At 38.8% G+C, this 26,689-nt stretch overlaps 1 protein-coding gene across 1 annotated transcript; it reads right to left on the bottom strand.

Moving 5' to 3' along the window:
• Window positions 1-877: 877 nt before the first annotated feature.
• On the bottom strand, window positions 878-26,659 carry LOC307122845 (ral guanine nucleotide dissociation stimulator-like 1). The gene is given in 17 exon segments (XM_079811109.1): window positions 878-1,569; window positions 2,124-2,238; window positions 3,557-3,847; window positions 4,661-4,766; window positions 5,270-5,362; window positions 8,267-8,388; window positions 8,738-8,770; window positions 10,302-10,388; window positions 13,284-13,368; window positions 13,544-13,647; window positions 15,558-15,779; window positions 15,862-16,004; window positions 16,131-16,191; window positions 16,193-16,301; window positions 16,604-16,648; window positions 17,414-17,688; window positions 26,545-26,659. Coding segments are annotated over 17 exon segments (2,061 nt in total). The 5' UTR covers window positions 26,569-26,659; the 3' UTR covers window positions 878-1,423.
• Window positions 26,660-26,689: the final 30 nt, after the last annotated feature.

Here is a 26,689-nt window from a genome sequence, read left to right as displayed (position 1 = left end):
TACGTAAAAAGTACAGACTGACTGTGGAGAGTCAAGTTTACTGAATTCTGTGCAGATAAAGGAGGATATAAAAAATAGTGGTGTAAAAACATCAATATAATGTGCATAATCACAACCGCATATAATGATAAATCAGAAATATATATATTTTTTTAATAGATTCATCAAATGACGTGTGAATGAAATCACATAGCAGTGGACAAAAGCATGAAAGCGTGTCTCAGGAATGCCAATGAACCCGTTGGAGCGGCTCGTCTTCCCGTATCATGATGGTTTAATCAGGAGGAACACTGAACTGATGATGTATTAACCACAGGCAGTCGTGTATGTGACCTATAAAACAGTCTCATTCCAGGCCTCTAGGTGTCCGATTGTGTTTCAATTTAAAGTTAGTGCATTATCATACAGTGGATTTGTTTATACTGTCTCATGACAGGCAGAGAATGAGAGCTGAGGATGATTGAAAAACGCTGCTTTATCCCATTATCACTGCACTGAATGTGAGGAATTCAAGAAGGTGCGGAATTTGGTATCTGTCTCTGTCACTTAAAACAATTTACAGGGCTATGAGTTCATGAAACTGAACCTGTCATATTTGTCTGTGATAGTATGTTGTATAGTCAACATAAATGATACGATGTATATATACACTCTTAGAAAAAAAGGAGGCTAAAGGCTGCAACCCCTAGCGTCAGTCGCTAGAGCATCTCTTGAGATCAGAGGAGTGAGGTTTACTCGCAAAGCAACTACTAGCTGGCCTCCGTTACACATACAGGGTTCTTTACTTAATTGTAAAAAACACTTAATGCCAAAAATGTTCTACAGTAGGAGAAATGTCTTGATTGATTGCATCAAACTTTGTTTATCCGTTATGTTTGACGGGTTAGTTTTATTTATTTTCTATAGAAAGTATGTTTATGAGGTTCATAAAATTAAAACAAGAAGAACTACTGTAAATCCATAAAAGGATTCCATGATGGGAACCAATAAAAGGTTCTATAAATGAAGCGCCTGACAGAACAGAACTCTTTAAGGTTCTGCAGAATCTTTTCTTCTAAGAGTGAATGTAGTTTTATCATGCATGATTCATTAGGGCATGTTATTCCAAAGAAATTAATCATTCATCAAAATGTAATAATATCACCAAACGCTCACAAATTAAATTAATGGATTAAATGGATAAGTATCCTGTTTCGACCAGAAATCCATCACATAACGGAAGTAAAATAGCTTGATTGGTGTTCCACAAAGTTTTCATCACTTCCCAAAGTGAAATGTGGACCAAAAATAGTCCTTTATTTTCTTCAAATGACATTTTCGATTCTCACTCAATCTCCATTTGTGTCTGAATGACGTGTCTTGACGTTTTTCAACAACTGCACTGGACATATGAATCCTCCAGAAATCAAGGCTGAATCCGCAGTCATTTCGTTGCTCGTCCTGATGACAGTGAAACTGAGCGTATGAGTTGCTTCCGTTGGCCTTTTGGGCATTGCCGCAGAACAAAGTCATAGTTGGCTGACGTAGACATGGCGTAAAAGACGTTGGCCTTCTCTGGAATATGCAACTCTAAAACAAAAACATGCATACGAATTATAAGTATTGCACATGTGCATTATTTGAATAAAACCAAAAAAACTTCCATTTATAGTTTTCATATAGTATAAACATATAAGTGACCCTGGACAACAAAACCAGCCATAAGGATCAACTGAATAAATAAGCTTTCCGTTGATGTATAGTTTGTTAGGATAGGACAATATTTGGCCGAGATACAACTATATGAAAATATGGAATCTGAGGGTGCAACAAAAATCTAAATATTGAGAAAATCGCCTTTAAAGTTGTCCAAGTGAGGTCCTTAGCAATGGATATTACTAATAATAATACATTTTTTATATATTTACGGTAGGACATTTACAAAATATCTTCATGAAGCATGATCTTTATTTAATATCCTAATGATTTTTGGCATAAAAGAAAAATCGATAGTTTTGGCCCATACAATGTATTGTTTTCTATTGCCACAAATATACCCGTGAGACTTATGCCTGGTTTTGTGGTCCTACACACACACATATATAAGTAAGGAATTTTAATTTATTTAAACCAGTGTTCAGTACCTCTGCCTTGGGCCAGGACCTGTACAAGGGTGAAATCCTGTTCACTAATATCCTCCAGGTTGTGTTTTTGCAGAGCTCTCTGGATCACCTGGGCCGTCTTATCCTGACTGGTCAACTGCGCAAGGGATAATACATTTTTTTTTAAAAAAGAAATACAAGCCAGTTGAGAAAGAATATAAATAATTCCGGTTTCAACTCTTTAAGAAATAAATGAACTGCAATCTTCCACAATCTTTAGTAGTTGATATCCATCAGTAAAGGATATAAATGTTGACTCAAAGAACAGGTTTTTGAAAGACGTGGATTTATGCACAAATGTCTCTGAGATCTTTATTGAATTCATAATTCGTAATTATATTTAACAAACAACACCATTTTACGCAGCCTGCTGATTATACATTTGATCATGATGAAGTAGCAAATATAGGAGATGCTAAATTGCACCTATAAATAACATTCAGAGCATTTTCTTAGGCATACAGTAGTTAATACTAATTAAGATGAGTATCTAGAACATTTCATCATTGTTTTTTTTGTTGGTAGCATTGTTTTTTAGTTGCAGGGTAAAAAGTGATCTCTATGACATCTTAATTCCATTTTGATAGTTTGAACAGCAAATTGCTGTTGTGGAGCTTTTTTAGCCAAAATAATTCATTATAAAACACTCACAAGGTCAAAGCACAATTTTAAATATATCATGAATCTTTTATAGGCTCTGGATAATAAAGCTTTATAATTATGGCAGCGGCTATTTACACTAAGTACAAATAACATTTTTTCTTCTGTAGATGCTATTTACTAAAAAAATATTTACTGAAAATTGTGATATATTCTATTTACACTATATAAAAGTAGCAGTTCTTTGCAATATGTGTAATTAGTAATAACATGTAATTTATACTTTATTTTGACAGATACATACTATTTGCACCTCAGTATTGTTGTACATTAATAGGCTGCAATAATAACAGAGTGTAAAATAGTATATTTATTAAAATTATTAAATGGATGCCGCCTTAATGGAACAATAAAAGCCCTCCCTACACCAACTCCTACCCAATAAATACTCTTATCATTATTAAACATTTCGTTAGGCACTTTATTTCCACTTTTAGAACACTTTCTTAATTTTTATTGAAAGAAAATGCCTTTCCGATGTGATTTGTCATGAGAAAAGGGAGAAGAGCGAGCTCTGCAAAAGGCGGATTCGAATCCGGGTCGATCGCGTCAAAATCAAGAACCATTAGCCATACACTTTACTGATTGCACCACTGAAGATGTTGAAATACATGCATTGTTAGGCGGAGCTAGTGCGAATAGCACTTGCCAACAAGGCACGCTATTTGCCCTTGGTGTGAATAGACACTCTGTATAATTATATGACAAATTCTTGTATCCAATAAAAAAAACACTGTCCCTGGGCAAGAACTTACCAGTATGCTCTTGTACATGTTGCCATTGTTGCAGAACTCCACGCTGACCCTGATGATGCAGGAGTCGTCCCCTTGTCTATTGTAGAAGGGCAGGGAGGTCATGGAGACCGAACGCTTATGGCAGGAGACCAGGTGAGGGTCAGCTGATGCTGAAGAAGATGAGGAGGAGGAAGATGGATTAAGATTGAGGTCCTGTTGAGAGCTGGAGGACGAATTAGACATGGTGGAGGAATCAGGAGAGGAAGACGAGGGAAAAGCCTCGGACGTGTTCCGTGTGCAACTGGAAAGAGACTAGAGATGAAAGGAGAGAGTCACATTTTAGAGCCAGTTTTAACCAGACAACATCATATGACAACCGTGAACAGCACCGTAACAATCTCTTTAAAGCGGGAAACAGTACAGAACTGGTACAAATGGATTTGGACTATTAGATGAAACTAACAGGTGAGCTGCACGGCCATTATAATGACCGAATGATACTACCACATCAATATGGCTAAACAAATCAATGAACATGAGATGTTATTAAATTATTTAATTATGTGAGAAGAATGACATATGAAACGAGATGAGCCATGTAGAAAATAATCGATTATCGGTTTGATTCCTGATGAAAAGTAGCCAAAATGCATAAATGTGATGTTGTGAAAGAGCATACAACATTTTGTTGACACTTGTAGAAACTGAATTTCTCAGGAAGCGATTAGGACAAAATATTTCCAAGAATTTTAAGCATTTGAGTGCTGACGTCTGTCTGTCCCTGAATACGGTGCAAAGTTACAGAGGGCGTGACTCCTGACACAGAGAAGGCTTCTCTAACGCGGTGCTTGAGTCAGGTTAGCGACATGTTAGAGTGGTGGGAACTTAAAGTTTTAGTGTCTGCAGGATATGATGTAAAAGACGGTCAAGACCTTAGAGGCAAACAGTGACAATGATAATGTTTTGATGACCTCGAAAAATAAAAATGTGCAGGGATGCACGAGAAAACATTGAGCTATGGAGGTAAATATTATGTGATTTCACAACCATGTTTCTACTAGGATCTAAATACACATGCTCTAAATTAAAGCTCCTAAATTAATAAATATAAAATTCTATGTGTACCGGTGATATAAAAGATGATTCCTCAGTTTCAGAGCTGCTGGATCCTGACGAGGACACACTGATCTGATCTGCGTTCTTTCTGGAGCCCTCATTCCCTGACAAGAGCCTGCAAACATAAATTCTTGTTATGTCACATGATTTCTGTTGTACAATCTATTATGCTAATGAACAATTGTGTGCCCTGAGGAATGTACTAATCTGATAGGGCATCTTATTTGTCAACCCACAGGTTAACAACATCTCTCATCTACCTCAGGGGGACTATGTAGTACACGTCTACACTCCACTTTATTATGTTCTGTTTACATTCTGTTGCACTTACCTCACTTTTATTGTGTGCAATATCATGCAGCGCTTACTGTGCAATATATCTGTGCAATATTGACTATTCACCTGGCTGCACTGGTTTTGTGTGTATTGTGTTATATTGTATTATGGCATATAGATGTTTTAGCTGCACTAAGTACATGTGACTGCACTGGAAGGATTGCTATGATTTCGCTGTACCTGTATAGTGACAATAAAGAATCGTGAATTGCAGCAAACTCAAGAAATCCCATCTGCACCCTGACATAAGTTGAAAGGAGTTTAAGCCAGACTGATACTCACGATGAAAGCTTTTTGGAGAGAGTTCGGTGACTCCAGCCGCTGTTGGATGGAGAAGTGTCATGAGGAGTCTCCAGCTGTCTAGAAAGTTCATAGCTGAGGAAATAGACACAACAAGCAATATTAAAAATGAAAAGGAAGAGATGTCATACCAGAATTCTGGGGGAATATCTTTAAAGGTCTTTGTCAAACTTTAGGCTGTAAAATACTTGGTGACACTTTTATTTTATTTTATTATTGGTAACACTTTACAATTTCATTGGGTAACTACTTTAGTCTACAGCATTTATTACTTATTACAGCATTTATTAGTTCACCCAAAAATGAAAATTCTGTCATTAATTACTTACCCTCATGTCGTCATTACTTACATAAACTAACAATGAGCAATACATTTGTTACAGTATTTTTTCATCTTTGTTCATGTTAGCTAATAATAGCTTTCTGACGGCTTATTGAAGTGCGCATGTGTGATAGGTGACATAAACGCATACTTAGAGCAGATTTAAACACATCTAGACAGAGCGAGCGTTTTGCATGTGTAACCCCTCCTGTTTGCACCGCCCGCTCCAAGCGGGACTCGAACCCGGGTCCGCCGGCATGAGAGTCAGACGCTCTAACAAGGAGGCTAAAGGCTGCAACCTCTAGCGTCGGTCGCTAGAACGTCTCTTGAGATCAGCGGAGTGAGGTTTACTTACACAGCAGCTACTAGCTGGCCTTCGTTACACATGAAAGAAAGAAGGAAATATAATCACAAACGAAGACTCTTTTAAGACCCATAAAATTGTAAAAATGTGTTCTCATCTCTCGCAGTAGAAGTGGTTCAGTCAAAACGCTGCATCTGTAACTGCATGAGAGAGTAATATATGAGCCGTAAGTTTCCCGCTGACGCGTTGTAAGCTTTATTTAACATCACAACTGACATAACGTATGGAAAACTCGGAGTCAGATACGGAAATTATTATTTTTGACGTCACTACAAGGAAATAATCTGATTTATTAATAAAGTCATGTAAATGCGGTGTACTTGCGTTGTCAGTTTACTGGTTTGCATGTAAACTGGGAAAGCTGGTTGTTTCAATAAGCTGATATTTGTGAGTTATCAGCTTACTGGTGTGCATGTAAACATACTCAATGATTGTGCTTAAGGTCTTGGCGTAGTGCTCAAAATGGTGCTAAAGTGTTCATTTTGACCACTACGCCAAGACCTAAAGCACAATCAATGTAGAATTCAACAGCTTAGATATTGCGCGTCTTCCTGGTCATGTGTCAGAACGCCGGCTCTACGTCATATCTACGGCACAAAAACTATTCTCGACGCTTCATAAAAAGAAGCACTGTACCGAGATGGACTTTGTAACAACGTCTTTAGTACCTTTTATGGGTCTTGAGAGAGGAAATGTCATTGCTGCCAATGGAGGCCTTTCTGAGCCATCGGATTTCAACTAAAATATCTTAATTTGTGTTCCGAAGATGAACGGAGGTCTGACGGGTGTCGGACGACATGAGGGTAAGTAATTAATGACAGAATTTAATGTAAATTTCAACATTGACTACTACATTAATAAAATCAAATTGTGTATTTGGTAACATTATTTGGTAACACTTTACAATAAGGTTCATTAGTTAACGACATTAGTTAAAGGTGCACTATGTAACTTTTCCGTCCACTAGAGGTCGCCTATTCAAAACAAAGGCGTAGTTTGATGGCGCCAAGTTAGAGCGCAGAATCTTGGGACATGTGGTTTCCTCCTCACAGCCGGTGGAAAAGAATCAGGATAGGACTCTGGCAGAAATCATGTTCAAGGATTTGATTATTAACGTTACTGTAGTGAAGCAGAGCAGGACCGAGTGTTATGGAGCTGAGCAAGGCCGCTGGAGTGATTGATAATAAGAAGAGCGGAACACATGCCTCGCGAGCAGCGGGACTTTTATTATGACACAGTCGTCGGCACCACTTCTGCCGGTCATGAGTATGACGTAACGCAGCTCTGTTTATCATATCAGACACATCTGAGTGTGTTGGAAATGATGTTATGACATTACTCTGTGCGTTTACTCGACGGCTGCTATGACACTCGTTCACACTGCAGTGAGAGTAAAGCGTTTCTGCAAAATAAAACCGGAAACCGAGGGGAACGCAGATATGACGCAATCGACAGGCGAAGCCCTCACATGTCCCGGTTCCTCGGTTAAAATAGCAATTTCTCACGATTTAAAAATAGTTGAACAAAGAGTTGAACAAAATATATAACACTGGCCTAGTGGTTTTTGGATATTTTACGGCAATTTTACACAGTGCACCTTTAAAATGAACTAATAATGAACTGCACTTATAAAGGATATATTTATCTTTGTTAATGTTACTTTCAACATTTACTAATGCGTTATTCAAATATTGTTAACATTAGTTAATACACTGTGAACTAACATGACCAAACCATGAACAGCTTTATTTTTATGAACTAACATTAACAAAGATTAACTAATGCTGAACAGAGGTGTTGTTCATGGTTAGTTCATGTTAACTAATGCATTAACAAATGTTAACTAATACAACTTTATTGCAAAGTGTTACCTATTATTTAACGCACTGTGAACTAACATGAACAAACAATGAACAGCTTGACTATTATTAGCTAACATGAACAAAGATGAAAAAATACTTTAACAAATGTATTGCTCATTGTTAGTTTATGTTAGTTAATACATTAACTAATGTTAACAAATGAGACCTTATTGTAAAGTGTTACCAATATTTTATTTTATTTTATTACTTAAATTATATATTTTTTTGTTTAAATCTTATGGGTTTATGGGTTTATTGTACAACACAATTATCACCAGTCTGTTGTTTTCAGTTGTGCTTTTCCAAATAAATCGACATTGAGATTAATATTAATTGTATATCCTCAAAAAAAAAGGACTTTTAGTATTTATTGTGATACACACATTATCTATCATGACTCAGTTCAGAGGGTTCAGGTGTTGGAGTCTCACCTCTCTTGATCCAAAAGCAGTTTCTGACTCTGTAGCCATGCGGCGATCTGAGGATGACGGGGTAAAACATACTGAGAACACGAGGCCTGCAGCTGACGGATCTGCCTTAAAATCTCATACTCCTGTCAAACAGCGGGGGTGATTCCCAAGAAATACAGAGCACAAGATTAAAGAGGAGCAGAGGGAACAAAGCCAAAGACGGTTACCATGACCGTTACATAACACACCCCACACAAATAATCAGTCATGAGATTAATATCAGTCTGCCTTCTGAAGAAAAGCGTGCTCGTTAAACATAAGTCTATCTCTACGGCGCCAACGTCAAACCAAAGCTTTAAAGAGGACTTCATGTCTATTCAGAATGGGCTCTTTTGGGCCATAACCAAATCTAGAACAACACGATCTGGACAAAGAGTACTTTGGGTACGTTTAATTAGGCAGTTGGGAAGATAAACAAACAGAAAGACTCACCCGTCTCCTCTTTTCAAAATTAATGAGGCCACCCTGTTGATAATAAAGTATGCACAGATATTAATCAAATGTATACATTAATGACGACTATGCATGTGAAAAAGGTAATTTTTACATTTTCAAAAACAATGTAAGTTATGCAAACATCAGGGGATTGCTAGGTGTCTGCTAAGGTGTTTTAAATGGTTGTTGTGTAGTTGCAAAGTGGTTGCTAGGGTGTTCAAGGTGGTCACTTAAGCAATGCTAGGGTATTGTGCGTGATTTTTGTGCACATTGTAATGCAGCTACTATGATGTTCTTAGTGGTTCATAGCACATTCTCCGCTAAGTTATTCTGATTGTTGCTAGGTTGTTGCTAGGGTGTTCTGGATGGTCACTAGGACATCCCTACGTGGCTGCAATGTAGTTGCTAGGGTGTTCTGTGTGATTTTAGCACACAATTATGTGGTTACTATGATGTTCTGAGTGTTTTAGCACATTCTCTGCTCGGGTAATCTGGCTGTTGCTAGGTTGTTGCTGTGGTGTTGCTAGGGTGTTCTGGATGTGTCACTAGGACATCCCTAAATGGCTGCAAGGTAGTTGCTAGGGTGTTCTGTGTGATTTTAGCACACAATTATGTTTTATCACATTCTTTGCTAGTGTATTCTGAGTGTTGCTAGGTTGTTGCTGTGGTGTTGCTAGGGTGTTCTGGATGGTCATTAGAGCATTTTTGGCTGCAAGGTACTAGCTAGGGTTCTCGTGTCTGAACACCTTCTGTTCGATTTTAGCACATAGTTATGTGGCTGCTAGGGTGTTCTGAGTGTTTTTAACATTCTTTGCTAGAGTATTCTGAGTGTTGCTAGGGTGTTGCTAGGTGATTGCTAGCGTGTTCTGGATAATCACTAGGATATTTCTGACTGGCTGCAATGTAGTTGCTAGGGTGTTCTTTGTGATTTTAGCACACGATTATGTGGTTACTATGATGTTCTGAGTGTTTTAACACATTCTCTGCCTGGGTAACCTGGGTGTTGCTAGGTTGTTGCTATGGTGTTGCTAGGGTGTTCTGGATGTGTCACTAGGACATCCCTAAGTGGCTCTAAGGTAGTTGCTAGGGTGTTCTGTGTGATTTTTAGCACACAATTATGTTTTATCACATTCTTTGCTAGGGTATTCTGAGTGTAGGTTGTTGCTATGGTGTTGCTATGGTGTTCTGGATGGTCATTAGAACATTTCTGGCTGCAAGGAACTAGCTAGCACACAATTATGTGGTTACTATGATGTTCTGAGTGTTGCTAGGGCGTTGCTAGGTTGTTGCTATGGTGTTGCTAAGGTAGGCTATTCTGGATGGTCACTAGGATGTTTCTGACTAGCTGCAAGGTAGTTGCCAGGGTGTTCTGTGTGATTTTGGTGCACAATTATGTGGCTGCTAGGGTGTTCTAGCAGCCACGTAAGAGTGTTTTTTTGCGCATTCTCTGCAAGGTTGTGGTTGCTGGGGTGTTGCTAGATGAATGTAATGTAATGGTATGAGCACCACAAATCAAGGCAAGTACTCTGCCATTCCTAAACAAAAATGATTCCAACCTCACCTCCACAGTGTCTGGCAGGGCAGTGTCCAGCATGGTCAGTACTGTAAGGTATGTGCCCAGGTATGGAACTGTTCCTCCAAATGAGCTCTGGAAGTAATCACTCTATTAATCACCTGAACAGCATCACTGAAAAACATTGATTATTAAATATAAAAAGTGCGCCTTCTGTCATCTTTACCATCTGTTTTGTTAGAGGGCTCAAATGTTTTCAACATTGATAATAATAATCAATGTTTATAGTAAATGTTGTCTTGATGCTTTATGGGATTGCCTTTTATTTTTACATTTTCATTATAATTTGAAATATAGCAAATGACAATTCAGTCTTTCGGCAGAATATATTACAGGTGTTTTTAAAAAACATGCTGAAGAAATTATCTTGTGGATAAACACACGACCAAGATTAAACTGAGCCCCTGGTTTTTCCTTAATCAGTAATGAAATAACACACTGAGATGAGATCATTGCTCTAACAGTCCCAGCACACTCTGGTCGAACAGAGAAGTCAGTTTAGACAAACAACACCTGTGTCTCAGTTTATAATATCATAAGTGGATTAAGTGAGAAAAAAAAAACTCCAAATATGAGATCAAAGGCGTTCCACTTGAAATGACAAAGAATACTAAATTAAATTCACATGTCGCTAGAACAAGTGACTTAAAATCTGGATAAAAAACACCAACTCAAGGTCGATTCAAAGCATTTTGATTATTGTGATTATATGGTTTTAAAAAAAAACATCAACACTAACAATCTTTTCAACAGAAAATATTTTCGAGTGTTGTTATTGTTGACTAAAACTTGTTTTAGTAATTGAAATAAAGCTGAAATATATATATATATATATATATATATATATATATATATATATATATATATATATATATATATATATATATATATATATATACAGTGAGGAAAATAAGTATTTCAACACCCTGCTATTCTGCAAGTTCTCCCACTTCGAAATCATGGAGGGGTCTGAAATTGTCATTGTAGGTGCATGTCCACAGTGAGAGGCATTATCTAAAAAAATAAATCCAGAAATCACAATGTATGATTTTTTTACTATTTATTTGTATGATACAGCTGCAAATAAGTATTTGAACACCTGTCTATCAGCTAGTATTCTGACCCTCAAAGACCTGTTAGTCTGCCTTTAAAATGTCCACCTCCACTCCATTTATTATCCTAAATTAGATACACCTGTTTGAGGTCGTTAGCTGCATAAAGACACCTGTCCACCCCATACAATCAGTAAGAATCCAACTACTAACATGGCCAAGACCAAAGTGCTGTCCAAAGACAATAGAGACAAAATTGTACACCTCCACAAGGCTGGAAAGGGCTACGGGGAAATTGCCAAGCAGCTTGGTGAAAAAAGGTCCACTGTTGGAGCAATCATTAGAAAATGGAAGAAGCTAAACATGACTGTCAATCTCCCTCGGACTGGGACTCCATGCAAGATCTCACCTCGTGGGGTCTCAATGATCCTAAGAAAGGTGAGAAATCAGCCCAGAACTACACGGGAGGAGCTGGTCAATGACCTGAAAAGAGCTGGGACCACCATTTCCAAGGTTACTGTTGGTAATACACTAAGACGTCATGGTTTGAAATCATGCACGGAAGGTTCCCCTGCTTAAACCAGCACATGTCCAGGCCCGTCTTAAGTTTGCCAATTACCATTTGGATGATCCAGAGGAGTCATGGGAGAAAGTCATGTGGTCAGATGAGACCAAAATAGAACTTTTTGGTCATAATTCCACTAAACGTGTTTGGAGGAAGAAAAATGATGAGTACCATCCCAAGAACACCATCCCTACTGTGAAGCATGGGGGTGGTAGCATCATGCTTTGGGGGTGTTTTTCTGCACATGGGACAGGGCGACTACATTGTATTAAGGAGAGGATGACCGGGGCCATGTATTGCGAGATTTTGGGGAAACAACCTCCTTCCCTCAGTTAGAGCATTGAAGATGGGTCGAGGCTGGGTCTTCCAACATGACAATGACCCGAAGCACACAGCCAGGATAACCAAGGAGTGGCTCTGTAAGAAGCATATCAAGGTTCTAGCGTGGCCTAGCCAGTCTCCAGACCTAAACCCAATAGAGAATCTTTGGAGGGAGCTCAAACTCCGTGTTTCTCAGCGACAGGCCAGAAAGCTGACTGATCTAGAGAAGATCTGTGTGGAGGAGTGGGCCAAAATCCCTCCTGCAGTGCAAACCTGGTGAAAAACTACAGGAAACGTTTGACCTCTGTAATTGCAAACAAAGGCTACTGTACCAAATATTAACATTGATTTTCTCAGGTGTTCAAATACTTATTTGCAGCTGTAACATACAAGTAAATAGTAAAAAAATCATTCATTGTGATTTCTGAATTTTTTTTTAGATTATGTCTCTCACAGTGGACATGCACCTACAATGACAATTTCAGACCCCTCCATGATTTCTAAGTGGGAGAACTTGCAAAATAGCAGGGTGTTCAAATACTTATTTTCCTCACTGTATATATGTATATATATATATATGTATATATATATATATATATATATATATATATATATATATATATATATATATATATATATATATATATATATATATATATATATATATATATATATATATATATATATATATATATATATATATATATATATATATATATATATATATATATATATATATATATATATATATATATATATATATATATTAAAAGAACACAAATATTAGAAATGTTTAAGAATAAATAAAATATATATAAATAAATAAAATGACAAAACTGCACGACAAAATCACTCAAACTTAAACTGAAATAAACACTGAACATATAAAAACTAAAGCTAATTTAAAATATTAATAATTCAAAATATTAATTCAATATACTATACTATAATGATCTACTATACTATAATGATACCAAAAAAAATATGATCAGATTCGTACATAAACAATACTAATATATATTCATGACTTACATCCACAAAGAGTTCTCGGCTTGTCAGAACACAGTTCTCATCAGGAAACGTTTTGCACAGGTTTTCAAAGACAGAGACGGCCTCTCTGGAAATACAGAATCAGAGATTTACAATGAAATATGGCTTAACCATAACGCTTTCCACCAGTGGCTCAGGCTTTTCTACAAAGTACTTGCTGGTAGACATATAAACAACAAAACCAGCTGTATGAGACTATAGTGACCATAAAAGCCTACAACATTTGTAGAGTGTATCTGCACCTGCTCACAGCAGACCAGGTCTTCCTTAGTCTGTAGATGGGGTTGGACTGAAGGGCGGATAAAATGGCCTTAAGAGAAGAGAAGTTCTTCAGCTCTCTGCACCCCTGCGTGAAAAGAAACAAGTCTGAAGTCTTTCTTTAATAATTGTAGTCTTAGTCTAAAGAGTCTTAGTCTTAGGCCCAATCCCATTTCTACCTCTTAGCCCTTCCCTTTACCCTCCTCCTTCGTTTCGCGCATTCACGTGAAGGGGCTGAAGTGGTAGGGGTAAGGGGAAGGGCCAGATAGCCCTTCAAAAAAAATCCGGGACTGCCTACGCACTTCACTGCTGTTCATACGGTTAAATGTTACAGGAGACTAATAAAAGAAACGGCGTATGATGACGTGTAATGGTGCAGTAGTGGTGTCCCATTTCTTATGGGAATATTTTCACTCCTACACCTTGCCACTCTGTTTCAAGGGGCAAGGGGGAGGGTTAGGCATAGGGGTAGGGTAGGGGAAAGGGTAGGCATAGGGGTAGGGGAAGGCATAGGGGAAGGGGTAGGCATAGGGGTAGGGGTAGGCATAGGGGAAAGGGTCGGCATAGGGGTAGGGGAAGGCATAGGGGAAGGGGTAGGCATAGGGGAAGGGGTAGGCATAGGGATAGGGGAAGGGTTAGGGGTAGACATACGGGTGGGCATAGGGGTAGGCATAGGGGAAGGGGTAGGCATAGGGTCAGGGGAAGGGGTAGGCATAGTGGTAGGGCAAGGGGTAGGCATAGGGTCAGGGGAAGGGGTAGGCATAGTGGTAGGGAAAGGGGTAGGCATAGGGGTAGGGGAAAGGGTAGGCATAGGGGTAGGGGAAGGCATAGGGGAAGGGGTAGGCATAGGGGTAGGGGTAGGCATAGGGGAAGGGGTAGGCATAGGGATAGGGGAAGGGTTAGGGGTATACATACGGGTGGGCATAGGGGTAGGCATAGGGTCAGGGGAAGGGGTAGGCATAGTGGTAGGGCAAGGGGTAGGCATAGGGGTAGGGAAAGGGGTAGGCATAGGGGTAGGGGAAAGGGTAGGCATAGGGGTAGGGGAAGGGGTAGGCATAGGGGTAGGCAAAGGGGTATAAAATAGAATTGGGATTGGGCCTTAAAATACCCCTATTATGCTATTTTAAAGGTTCCTACTTTTGTTTTGGAGTTCTCCTACAACAGGTTTGCATGCATCAAAGGTAAAAAAAACACTTTAATTTTCTCATAATATACACTGCAGCATCAGCTCTTTTCTCACAGTGTCTAAAATGGTTTGATAAAGGATTGGGTCTCTCTAAACATCTCCTTTCTGAAAATCTACTCTGCTCTGATTGGTCAGACGGTCCTGTCTGTTGTGATTGGGCCGTTTGACCAATCAGAGCAGAGTAGGCCAATCACAACAGACAGGACCATCTGACCAATCAGAACAGAGTAGACCAATCACAACAGACTGGGCCGTTTGACCAATCAGAGCAGAGTAGACCAGTCTGTTGTGATTAGTCAACTCTGCTGTAATTGGTCAGATGCCCAGTCTGTTGTGATTGGTCTACTCTGCTCTGATTGGTCAGATGGTCCAGTCTGTTGTGATTGGTCTACTCTGCTCTGATTGGTCAGATGACCCAGTCTGCTCTTCTAGGCCTCAACTACAGCTACAGTGTTTGAGAGTCAAAGCAGACATTGTTTGCTAGAAGCCAATGAAGACCATAGGCGAGCAATATGCAAATTGTTTTACAAACCTAAGTAGGTTTGAGCAGGAAGTAAAACTAGGATTACTGATTACCCTTTTCAGGCTGTTCAGAATCAGTTATTTTTTGGGAGACAATAACTCTCTTTATCGCGCACTTCGATCTTTGAGACCTTGCAGACCTTTTACATTCACAAACAGTTATATTACACACTACATGAAAAGTAAAATCTGGAAAAAAGAAGACTAAATAATCCTATATGGATAGCACGAAAATGACTTTGAAACACTGAAGAACATCGAAACCTCCATCCATCTGTAAAAAGGCTTACCTGTGCAACCCGAACCCATTTTTCAATGACTCTGGCTCTTTGTGTGGTTGTAGAGGATGAGGTAGAAGACGAGGGACGAAGCAGAGAAGTGATGACCCAGTTGGTGACTGCATTGAACTGGGTGATGGTGGGCCAAATAGTGGGTGAGAGGTTCTCCTTCTTGTCTCGTTGAGACCACACACAGCCCAGACATTGGAAAGGGACCACCTTCATGAACAAGTCCTACAACATCAGGAACACCAACATTACAAGATGACTGTCTACTTGACCATACGGAAGCAAGCAATGAAACACTGGCACTCACAGTATCCATACGGGTGAGCTGTTCTGCAACATCTGTGATGGAGAAATCCATGAAATCTGCAAGGTTATCGGACTCAACTGCTTTCGCCTCCCTATGCAAGGCTGGTTCCTGCATATGATCAACTGGACAATCTGCCACAACATCTGGATGTGAGGTTAAATTAAATTTACTACACTTATCCAAGAGGCTAAATGTTAAATGTTGATACACATTTTTCTGCCTATAACAATAAATAAAAGCTTAACATGATGTGCACAACAAAATATGACCTTCAGCCTGGAATTTCTTCAGGAGCGCTTCATAGTGTTTAGCCAGGGGGAAGAGAGCGGGGGCGTCCTCTCAGCTGTAAGCACATGAGACGCAGGGAAGAGTGCATGGGAGGCTCCCTGAAATCATCACTGTATTCGTCCAACCACATCTGAAGCAAAGTCCACAATGAGCTATGATGGATTAAGGAAAGAGGGGAAAACAAATCAAATATTGAAGCTGTATTTTCACAATTGAATGACAGAAAATCAATGAAATGAACAGATGTTCAAAGTTGAACTAAATCGACACTTCAGCTGAATAATGACACTATTGTATTTTTTAGAGCTGCTTTACAGCGTAATTTCAAAAATTATTTGCTTCCTCCATCTATTATTGGTTTGGATAAACAGCCCTGTCCAGAGAGGTGATTTTTTCAAGGTCTACTGTACATAAAAAGCATGTCAAACATCTCATTGTCAGCATCTATTTTTACCTGCCAGGGTAATTGGTGCTGTCAAACGCAGAGGCAATGTTGTCCCTATTAGAAAAGATGAAAAGGTATATACTTCTTTACAAATACTATTTATATATGTATATATATATATATATATACACACTAACAGTACTGTAGTGCTTAATTATTTTAAGACATCTTGTCATGAAACCTTGTTGACAAAACAGTATTATAATAGACAGTAGCTATTAAGACACACCTTTTCACTTTACAGACTGACGCAAAACTACATATAGCCTTTCCTTATTAGTATATGTCTGGTTTTACAGTAAAAAATACCTAAATATGCTTAAAAAATATTTTTTAAAGCAATTAAGTCTTGTTTTCAGAGATCTATATCTTGACTTTAGGTCTTTTTCTTACCTCTAGGGCGATTAGAAATAAATAATTTAGATTAAAGAGTTTGTCGAGGCACACATTATGTTGGTTTGAGAAAAAAAAAAAAAAAACACTGGCGGGGAATAAGGGTAAAAGTAATGCTTTTAGATGCAAGATTCAACCCACACAAAACAGGCCTGTCTGAACAGACTTTCACAACCCATGTGTTAAATCAAGTGTGAAATATATCATTTAAAAAGTGCCTAATAAATATATGCAGGGTCTTCTCATAAAGAAGGATAATAAATTAACCCAAAACCCCCCAGAGACCAGAAGTCATTTTTGAGTTCAAGGAAGTGATCAGTGATGACGCACTATATGAATGAATGAAGAAGAGAAATCCAATAAACACAAACAAAAGATAGCCAAATACAGCCGGTTATCTTTCCATATGCACATCTAAACACACACCTCTGGATGAGCATCTCGATGAGTTTGTTGGAGCTGGTAAAGGTGCGATACGTGGACAGCAGTATCCTGCCGTAGTCTTGCTCCTGACAGCAGGGGTCCAGAAGGTGAGAGACCAGCCTGTCCAGCGTGGCCGCTTTTAACCTGCGCACTTTACATGTGCGGTACTGAACGAAAGCCTCCGTGGGCTCGGCTGACTGCTGGACCGGCTCTCTGCGCAGGGTGATCCCAAACACCGCCCCGTCCTCATGCTCCTCACCCCACTCCTGAACAGGCTCCTTTGCCAACGATACAAAAGATATTACTAATAATTGCACACATATTTTTTTTTTATTTTTTTTTTATAAAATAATATATACAGTTTATAGATAAACAGACAGACAGACAGACAGACAGACAGACAGACAGACAGACGTCTAGAAGCCAACTAGGTGAACCCGGAAATGTTGAGTACACCAAAGTTTTATTGCAGAAATGTGAAGTATGGGTCCCCAGCATACAGAAACTGCTGGATGCTAATTTGCATATGTTGAGCAATTTGCATAATAAGCATAATTAGCATTATTATCTTAATCGTCCATTTTGACCACATATTTTGCACTGTATGGCCAATTTATACAATATGTGAGTGGTTTTAGATGTTTTAGAGGATGCTGATTTCATTTCTGCCACTTTCAGATTTCAAAGAGTTAATTTTATTACATATTTTGATTTATTTAGGCAAATTTTGATTACTTTCAGACATAATTTTAGGTTATTTTTATGGTAAACAAAATAATCTTACATTTCAGAATAATGAGTGCTCTTGTGAATGTTGATGCATTGTTTTCAGGGTGTAGTGATGCTGAATCCCCTCCTGACACTTTTGAGGGTTCAAAATTGCTCTTTGGATAAACAATGAATCTTTGTTAGGCTGAATGTTATGCATTTCTGGAGGAAAAAGCAATGCGGGTATTTGACATAACTTGGATCCTGCAACTGTACAAAACACCTAAGCCCATCACCATGTGTGATCAACGAACTATGTACAAATATACACTATACACATGCTATACAACACAGTCCCTGCAAGTCGCTAGGGCAACAGAAGGGTTGCCCAGGTTGCTCCGCAAGTCGAAAGATCCAATGAGGACCCAGTTAAAACTCCGCCAGACGCAAGAGTTAAAACTGAGTCTGGGCAACCCGGGTCAGCCCGCCAGATGCAAGGCTAACCAAGAGGGCTTCACCTCCGCACCACGCCAAACATGTAAAATATATACATGCTATACAAGATGGGCCCGCAAGTCGCAAGGGCCATGCCTGAATTGCAGAAGGGCTGTCCAGGTTAGTCCGCAAGTCGCAAGATCCAACGAGGACCCAGTTAAAACTCCACAGCTGTACTTTGCTGATGTGCAAGGTTTCAACCCGGCTTTGCAACCACAGCTGACAACATCTAAGTGTTCCTCTGATTGTACAGAGCCAGAAAGAAAACCCTTGTTGCTTTGTGGTCTGTAAATCTGAGGCTTCTGCCTCTCCAATTCAGAGGAGAAGCTTAACAGGTATGACTCTCATGGCCTTGAGTGCAGACACCTTCCCCTTCCCAACAGGATATGAGGTGGTATCACATCCCGAAAGAGCATGCATGGCCAGAATGGAACCACATTGGTCACCCAGATTGTCTGCAGTTGCATTTATGCTGAGAACAGTGCCATTACATTTTTTCATCTCGAATTACACTTTCATGCCTAAAGCTGCCAAGGTCGTATTCATGAGGCAGTGGAATATTCTGGACCTCTGCCCGCACTTTTCTGACAACCTTGATGACGACATCATTGTCGTCATTGGAGAGGACAGTTTATCCTACTAATTTAAGTGATTTACCAATGTACTGCCTAAAGCCAACAATCGTCTGGCATCCTTCAACTCTCAGTACAATAACGGCATCACCATAAAAATCACACAGGTTGGCTAGCATTTACTTCAGACACAAACTCCCAGAATTAGTTACAAAAACATAATGTAATTCGATGATGATTGCACTCATGTGGTCTATGACCAAAGCTAGGCAGCTGTCAATTGGTTACCTTCCTGACAGCATTGTGACACTTGGAGTGATATTGAGCATCAGCTCCAGGTAGGTCCATGATGCCATTAACCCGTAGCTTCACAACTTCTGCCCAATCATCCTGCCGTTCATCACATTTAGACAAAATCACATCTTTGAAGGATGGAAGGCCTGGTCTATCTAAAGTCTAATATTTTTTAACTAGATTCCACATTTTAGGATTTTTAGAGTCTTTTTCTTCACAAATAAGACCACAGAACAAGCACTGTTTTGAAAGGAAGAGAGTTGAGAGCGAATTATTCGCTTTCCAGGCTGACTCTGACATGAGTCGGACTTGCGTTTGCTCACATTTCTAGAGCGAGAAGTATGAGATCTACCAAGATTTGTGACATAGCACAGAATCTGATGAAGCACCATCCGTAGCAATAATGTTTGACAAAGTCATGTATGGTTGTGTCTCCTCGCTCTTAATTAGCATAGTTGCGATTCCTTTGGAATATTTTAAAGTCGGGAAACAGACACTTCTTTGCCGACATTTCGACCTGATCAAACCATCTCTCTTTGTTTTGAAAGTACTTTACCCTAGAGTCGAACTGTTAAATAATCCTCCAAAACAACTTTTAATCCTTTCCTTATCAAACCACAAGAATCTGAAAATTTTCAATAATGGTAACTAATTTTAATGGAATGCACAAAATGGATCTGACTAGAAAATCACAATGTATTGAACAATACTGTCATTATAACTCTGTCCACCTTTTATCTTAGTGTGAAAACATAAGTAATGTCAACCTTAAAATGTCAACATTAAATCCCATGACTGACTTTTGTACGAATATTAAGGCGATTATAAGAAAAAAATATTTGTAAGGTGAATTTCGACATTAAAACTATAGACTATATGCTCCCTTGCTTTACAACATACTTATTACAACTACAACGCTGCAACAGCTTATTTGCATATAAACATGACCTGACCTCAAGAAATGTAAACAACTGTAGGTTATCAACGTTCACATCAAAGAGCAAGAGCTCTTGTGATTCTGAAATGTGAGATCAATGTGTTTACCATGAAAATAACCTAAAATGTCCAAATGTATCCAAATTTGCTATAGAATTACCATTTTGAAATCTGAAAGTGCCAGAAATGAAATCAGCATCCTCTTAAACATCTAAAACCACTCACATATTGTAAAAATTGGCCATACAGTGCAAAATATGTGGTCAAAATGTACGATTATGCTAATAATGCGAATTATGCAAATTGCTCAACATATGCAAATTAGCATCCAGCTGTTTCTGTATGCTGGGGACCCATACTTCACATTTCTGCAATAAAACTTTTGGTGTACTCAACATTTCCGGGTTCACAATGGGGCTCTATGGGTTGGCTACTAGCTATCACACAAAAAATAACAATTCTGTCATGATTTTCTATATTTACTGTTCAAAGTTCATACTTTATCATTTGCTCCAATTTTTTTTTTTTTGAAGAATTGAGTAAAATAAATAAATAATTTTCATTATTGAGGGGAACTATTTATATAATTTAGAGATTGTATGAAACATAGATTAAAATATGATGAAAATATAAAAAACAACAATATACACCATTTAAATGTTTGGGGTCGATAAGATTTACAAAATGTTTTTGAAAGAATAATAATAATATTGTGAAATATTATTAATATTCAAAATAACTGTTTTCTATTGTAATATATTTTAAAATATAATTTATTCCTGTGATCAAAGCTGAATTTTCAGCATCTTTTTTAACATATTTTTTTTCCAGGATTATTTGATGAATAGAAATGTCAAAAGAACAGTATTTATTTGAAATGGAAATTATGAATGTCTGTACTGTCACTTTTGACCAGTTTAATGCATCCTTGCTGAATAAAAGTATCAATTTATTTTATTAAAATCGTACTGGCCCCAAACTTTAGAATAGTGTGCACTTCCTTATAAATTCATATACATATAAAATGTAATATTATAAACGTCAAGTCAAGCAAGGAAACTGTAACATAGAAACTAAATGGGTGAGCCATATTCTAAATCAAATACTATGCACACTTTTCACCAAAAGCCCTACCCATAATGCACTGTTTGTAAAACAACATTGGTGACTGACCTGTCAGCTAAAAGCAGCATGGATTTGCAAACCACAGATACGAGGACAAAGAGTCATTATTACAAGCTTCATTTGGCTGACTAGCAGCTGATGTCACTATAACATTAGGGCAAGTCCACACCAGCACACCTGAGAGATTTCGAGTCGGGATTACTTCTCTTGCTGAGTATAGGTTGTGTGTTGACTGTAAACTACTATTAGAAGCGGGTATGACACTAAGACTATCAATTACAGCCCATTATTCACAGTTAAAAGGATAAACAAGAGGAGAGCTGAAGATGTGAAAACACAAGCAGGCAAAATAAGAGACTACTGTTCAAATCCAAAGCTTCAGGTGGATGAATCCATGCTTGAAGTGGGAAAAAAAGTAAAGAAAAGCATGTTTCTGTGCCGTTGCTAGGGTGTTTCTGGGTGGCTGTAATTTGAAGAGTGTATGAAAATGCACCAGCTTGATGCTATTGTGTTGCAGGATGTCAAAGTGTTGCTATGCAGTTGCTAGGGCGTTTCTGGGTGGTTGCTATGCGAAGAGCGTATGAAAGTGCACAAGTATGATGATATTGTTTTGCAGGTTGCCAGGGTGTTGCTATGCAGTTGCTATGTAAAGAGTGTATGAAAATGCACAAATATGATGCTTTGTGTTGCGGTTGCCAGTGTGTTGCTATGCAGTCTCTGGGTGGTTGATATGTGAAGAGTGTATGAAAATGCACAAGCATGATTCTATATCAACCACCCAGAAACGCCCTAGCAAATGCATAGCAACACCCTGGCAACTTCAACACAATAGCATCATGCTTGTGCAGTTTCATACACTCTTTACATAGCAACTGCATGATATGGGCTGATGTGTACATGTGCTGAAAATGTACAAGCACTATGCTTGTACATTTTCATACACTCTTCACATATCAACCACCCAGAAACTGCATAGCGACACCCTGGCATCTCGCAATTTCATACATTCATACATGTGCAATTTCATACACTCTTCACATAGCAACCACCCAGAAACGCCCTAGCAACTGCATAGCAACATGTTGGTGTGTTGCTATGCACTGATATGTGAAGAGTGTAAGAAAATACGCAAGCATGATGCTATTGTGTTGCGGGTTGCCAGGGTGTTGCTATGTAAAGAGTGTATGAAAATGCACAAGCATGATGCTATTGTGTTGAAGTTGCCAGGGTGTTGCCATGCAGTTGCTATGTGAAGAGTGTATGAAAATGCACAAGCATGATGCTATTGTGTTGAAGTTGCCAGGGTGTTGCTATGCAGTTTCTGAGTGGTTGATATGTGAAGAGTGTAAGAAAATACGCAAGCATGATGCTATTGTGTTGCGGGTTGCCAGGGTGTTGCTATGTAAAGAGTGTATGAAAATGCACAAGCATGATGCTATTGTGTTGAAGTTGCCAGGGTGTTGCTATGCAGTTTCTGAGTGGTTGATATGTGAAGAGTGTATAAAAATGCACAAGCACATTGTTACTGTGTTGGGGGTTGCCAGGGTTTTGCTATGCAGTTGCTATGTAAAGAGTGTATGAAAATGCGCACTGTAGATTTTAGATCAGCCACATCCACAACCGAACATACTCTCTCCTCATTTTCTACACTCACTGAGGCCGAAGTATCTAAACTTCTCCTCTCCAGCCATCCTACCACCTGTCCTCTCGATCCCATCAGCATCACAGGGACTCCATTGCTCCATTGGTTTGAATCTTATCTCACAGGTAGGTCCTTTAAGGTTGCCTGGAGAGGAGAGGAATCCCAAGTGCATCAACTGACCACGGGGGTTCCTCAGGGCTCAGTGCTTGGACCTCTCCTTTTCTCCATTTACAGTACTTCATTAGGTCCCATCATACAGGCACATGGCTTCTCATATCACTGCTATGCTGATGACACTCAGCTCTACCTTTCCTTCCAACCAGACGACCCCACAGTAGCTGCACGAATCTCCAGCTGTCTGGCTGACATCTCTGCATGGATGAGTAAAAATCACCTACAGCTCAACCTGGCAAAGACTGAGTTCCTCAACTTCCCCGCCAGTCCCAGTATGCAACATGACTTCACCATCCAGTTAGGTACATCTCTGATTTCCCCTTCAAAATCAGTCAGAAATCTTGGAGTTACATTTGATGGCCAGTTGTCCTTCAGAGAACACATTGCTAAGACAGCTCGCTCGTGCAGGTTTGCGCTCTACAACATCAGGAAGATCAGACCGTTCCTAACAGAGCACGCAACACAGCTTCTTGTCCAGGCCCTGGTTATTTCTAGACTTGACTACTGCAATGCGCTTCTGGCTGGACTCCCCTCTTGTGCGATCCAAACACTTCGAATGATCCAGAATGCAGTGGCACGTCTGGTCTTCAACGGGACCAAAAGGACCCACGTCACACCACTCTTCATCTCTCTGCACTGGCTACCACTCGCTGCTCGCATCAAGTTTAAGGCGCTGACGCTTGCCTACAGAGCCACCACGCACTCAGCTCCTGCATACTTTGACTCGATTCTACAAATCCATACCCCCACCAGAAGCCTTCGTTCAGCCAAGGAGCGAAGGCTTGTGGTACCATCACAGAGAGGCAAAAAATCCCTTTCCAGAACATTTTCATTCAACGTTCCCAGCTGGTGGAACGATCTTCCCACCGCCATCCGAAATGCTGATTTCTGAACATTCAACTAAAAACTCATCTCTTCCATGAGCACTTAACCTCTTAAAAAAAAAAGTCTTTCCTTTCCTCTTTCTCCTCCTCTTTCCCTCCCTACTCTAGCCTGTGCTACACTGAGAAATGTACACGGACTAAGTATTTCAGGCACTTGTTGCGCTCACTCGACTCTTCACGACCAATCGCTTATTGTACCCCCAAGTTGTAAGTCGCTTTGGATAAAAGCGTCTGCTAAATTCATAAATGTAAATGTAAAATGTAAAATGCACAAGCATGATGCTATTGTTTTGAAGTTGCCAGTGTGTTGCTATGCAGTTTCTGAGTGGTTGATATGTAAAGAGTGTATGAAAATGCACAAGCACAATGTTACTGTGTTGGGGATTGCCAGGGTGTTGCTATGCAGTTGCAATGTAAAGAGTGTATGAAAATGCACATGCATGATGCTATTGTGTTGAAGTTGCCAGGGTGTTGCTATGCAGTTTAGAACTTAGGAGTTGCTAAGATGGTCGCTAGGGTGTTCTGGATGGCCAGGAAAGTTTAAACTCTTGTTTTAGAGCAGCGGCTTTTTGCCTCAACAATCGCTAATAACCACAGCTATTGTAACTTATAATCTCCATCTCTGAATATAACACGAGTCTGTCCTGATGAATAAGCAAAATTACGTGTCTTTTGATTTATTCCAGTGAACAAACAATACAGCTAATGAGAACCTGTCCGCAGCAGCTCAAGAGGCAGAGCGCTTCAGTTCAAAGGACATGCACCTGGGACTTTGTATTTTCAACCTGGCACACAAAACACATCATTATATATACAAAACATATCATTAAAGCTGCATAATAAGACATGAACAATGATCCTGTTTCTGAAAATGTACATCTGCTTCCATTTTTTTTTTCTTTTACCTTTTTAAGTCATTTTTAAAATACTACTTCAGTCCCATTCTGGTGGCTCTTTCAGCTCTATATCTCATCTAAACTGCACATTAGTAGTTACTGTAGACACATTCATAACATTTTTTACTCGATCACACCAGGTCATGGCCGTTTGCCATCTGATAGTAAGAAACACGAGAGAAATTGGCTATTATTCAATGACAAGGAAATGAGTAACATCTACTTTCTGGACATGAATAACAATTTTTTTTCATATGACGCCCAAAAAACACTCAAGTTCATAATGTCTGTTGTCAGTAGCACATAAGCATATTTCCCCCTAAATAAAACGAGCTATTCAACAAAAGCTGTCCTGGAAGTGCTGCTGACTAGGTCATTTACTTTGGCTTAATGTCTGTTGCCAACATTCACCGGCCCAAATCTCACAGTAGACAAAACACAGGCACATGACACACACAAACTGGTGGCTGTTGTAGATTAGTTGGTTCAGAACATACGGTAACATCATAAGCTAATTATGCAGCACAATAATACAAATGTGATAGAAATAAAATGGAAAACTGGTTTTCTTACAGTAATGCGTCTTAAGAAATTTTATACTCTACTGCAAGCTTTTATTTTTAAAGTATAATCAGTTTTAATATTTAGACATAATTATATGATATTAAACTGACCTAAAAAAAAACAAGCTGAATCTCGCATAACTTAAAAAATTAAGTTGAAATTGGCTAAATTATTTTGATGAGTCAAAGTAATGGGGAAAAAAACATGTTTTCATGACTTAATCATATTTTTTGAGTATAGTGCTAGCTGTGTTATGTTTTTTTTAAAACGATTTTTATTACTGTATATTTCAGTAGACATATACTTCCTTATTATTAGACCAGGGTCGTAACATTATTATGTATCTATATTAAACATATAGCTACTGTTTTGCCAGACATGGTAATAAATCAATTACAAAATAATAACTTGGATTTACAGCGTTACAAAAATATAATTAATCACAAAAATGATTCAGTTTTGAACTAGATATTTGAAACCCAATGCACATATTGACTTTTGATTCAAACTGATATATAGCCCGTGACAACTTGCCCCGGTCTCTCCTATTGTATTTCTGTGATTCATGACCATTTATTTTAACCCATCAGTAACATCCAGCCTCTCTCTCTCTCTCTCTGACCCACATTGAATGGCCTCGTCTGTCAACACTGATGTATATCTGTCAGGTGCTGGGACAGCACATTTTCTGAACACGATCTGCTACTCTATTTAAAGAGCATTCAGCAAACACACTGCATTCAACACACACACAACTCGATTCATAACACAGTTCCATTATGTGCGACTGTAAAGTACTTTTGATTTAACACAGACTTCAGAAATAAATCATTCATCGCCTTACCATTGTCAACTCCCATTTTCCCATTTCTACGAGGATGCTTTTACGATAGAATCCTTTCCATCCTCATGAATAACCATAAAAGTCTACAAAAAATAATAATATTTGCACTATAGAGAACAGAATTCGCTAGGAAATAAAAGAGTTG

Source organism: Gobio gobio, assembly GCF_949357685.1.
Source record: "Gobio gobio genome assembly, chromosome: 1".
In the NCBI taxonomy this organism is placed as follows: Eukaryota; Metazoa; Chordata; class Actinopteri; order Cypriniformes; family Gobionidae; genus Gobio; species Gobio gobio.
This window is presented reverse-complemented; position numbering and strand designations above follow the sequence as displayed.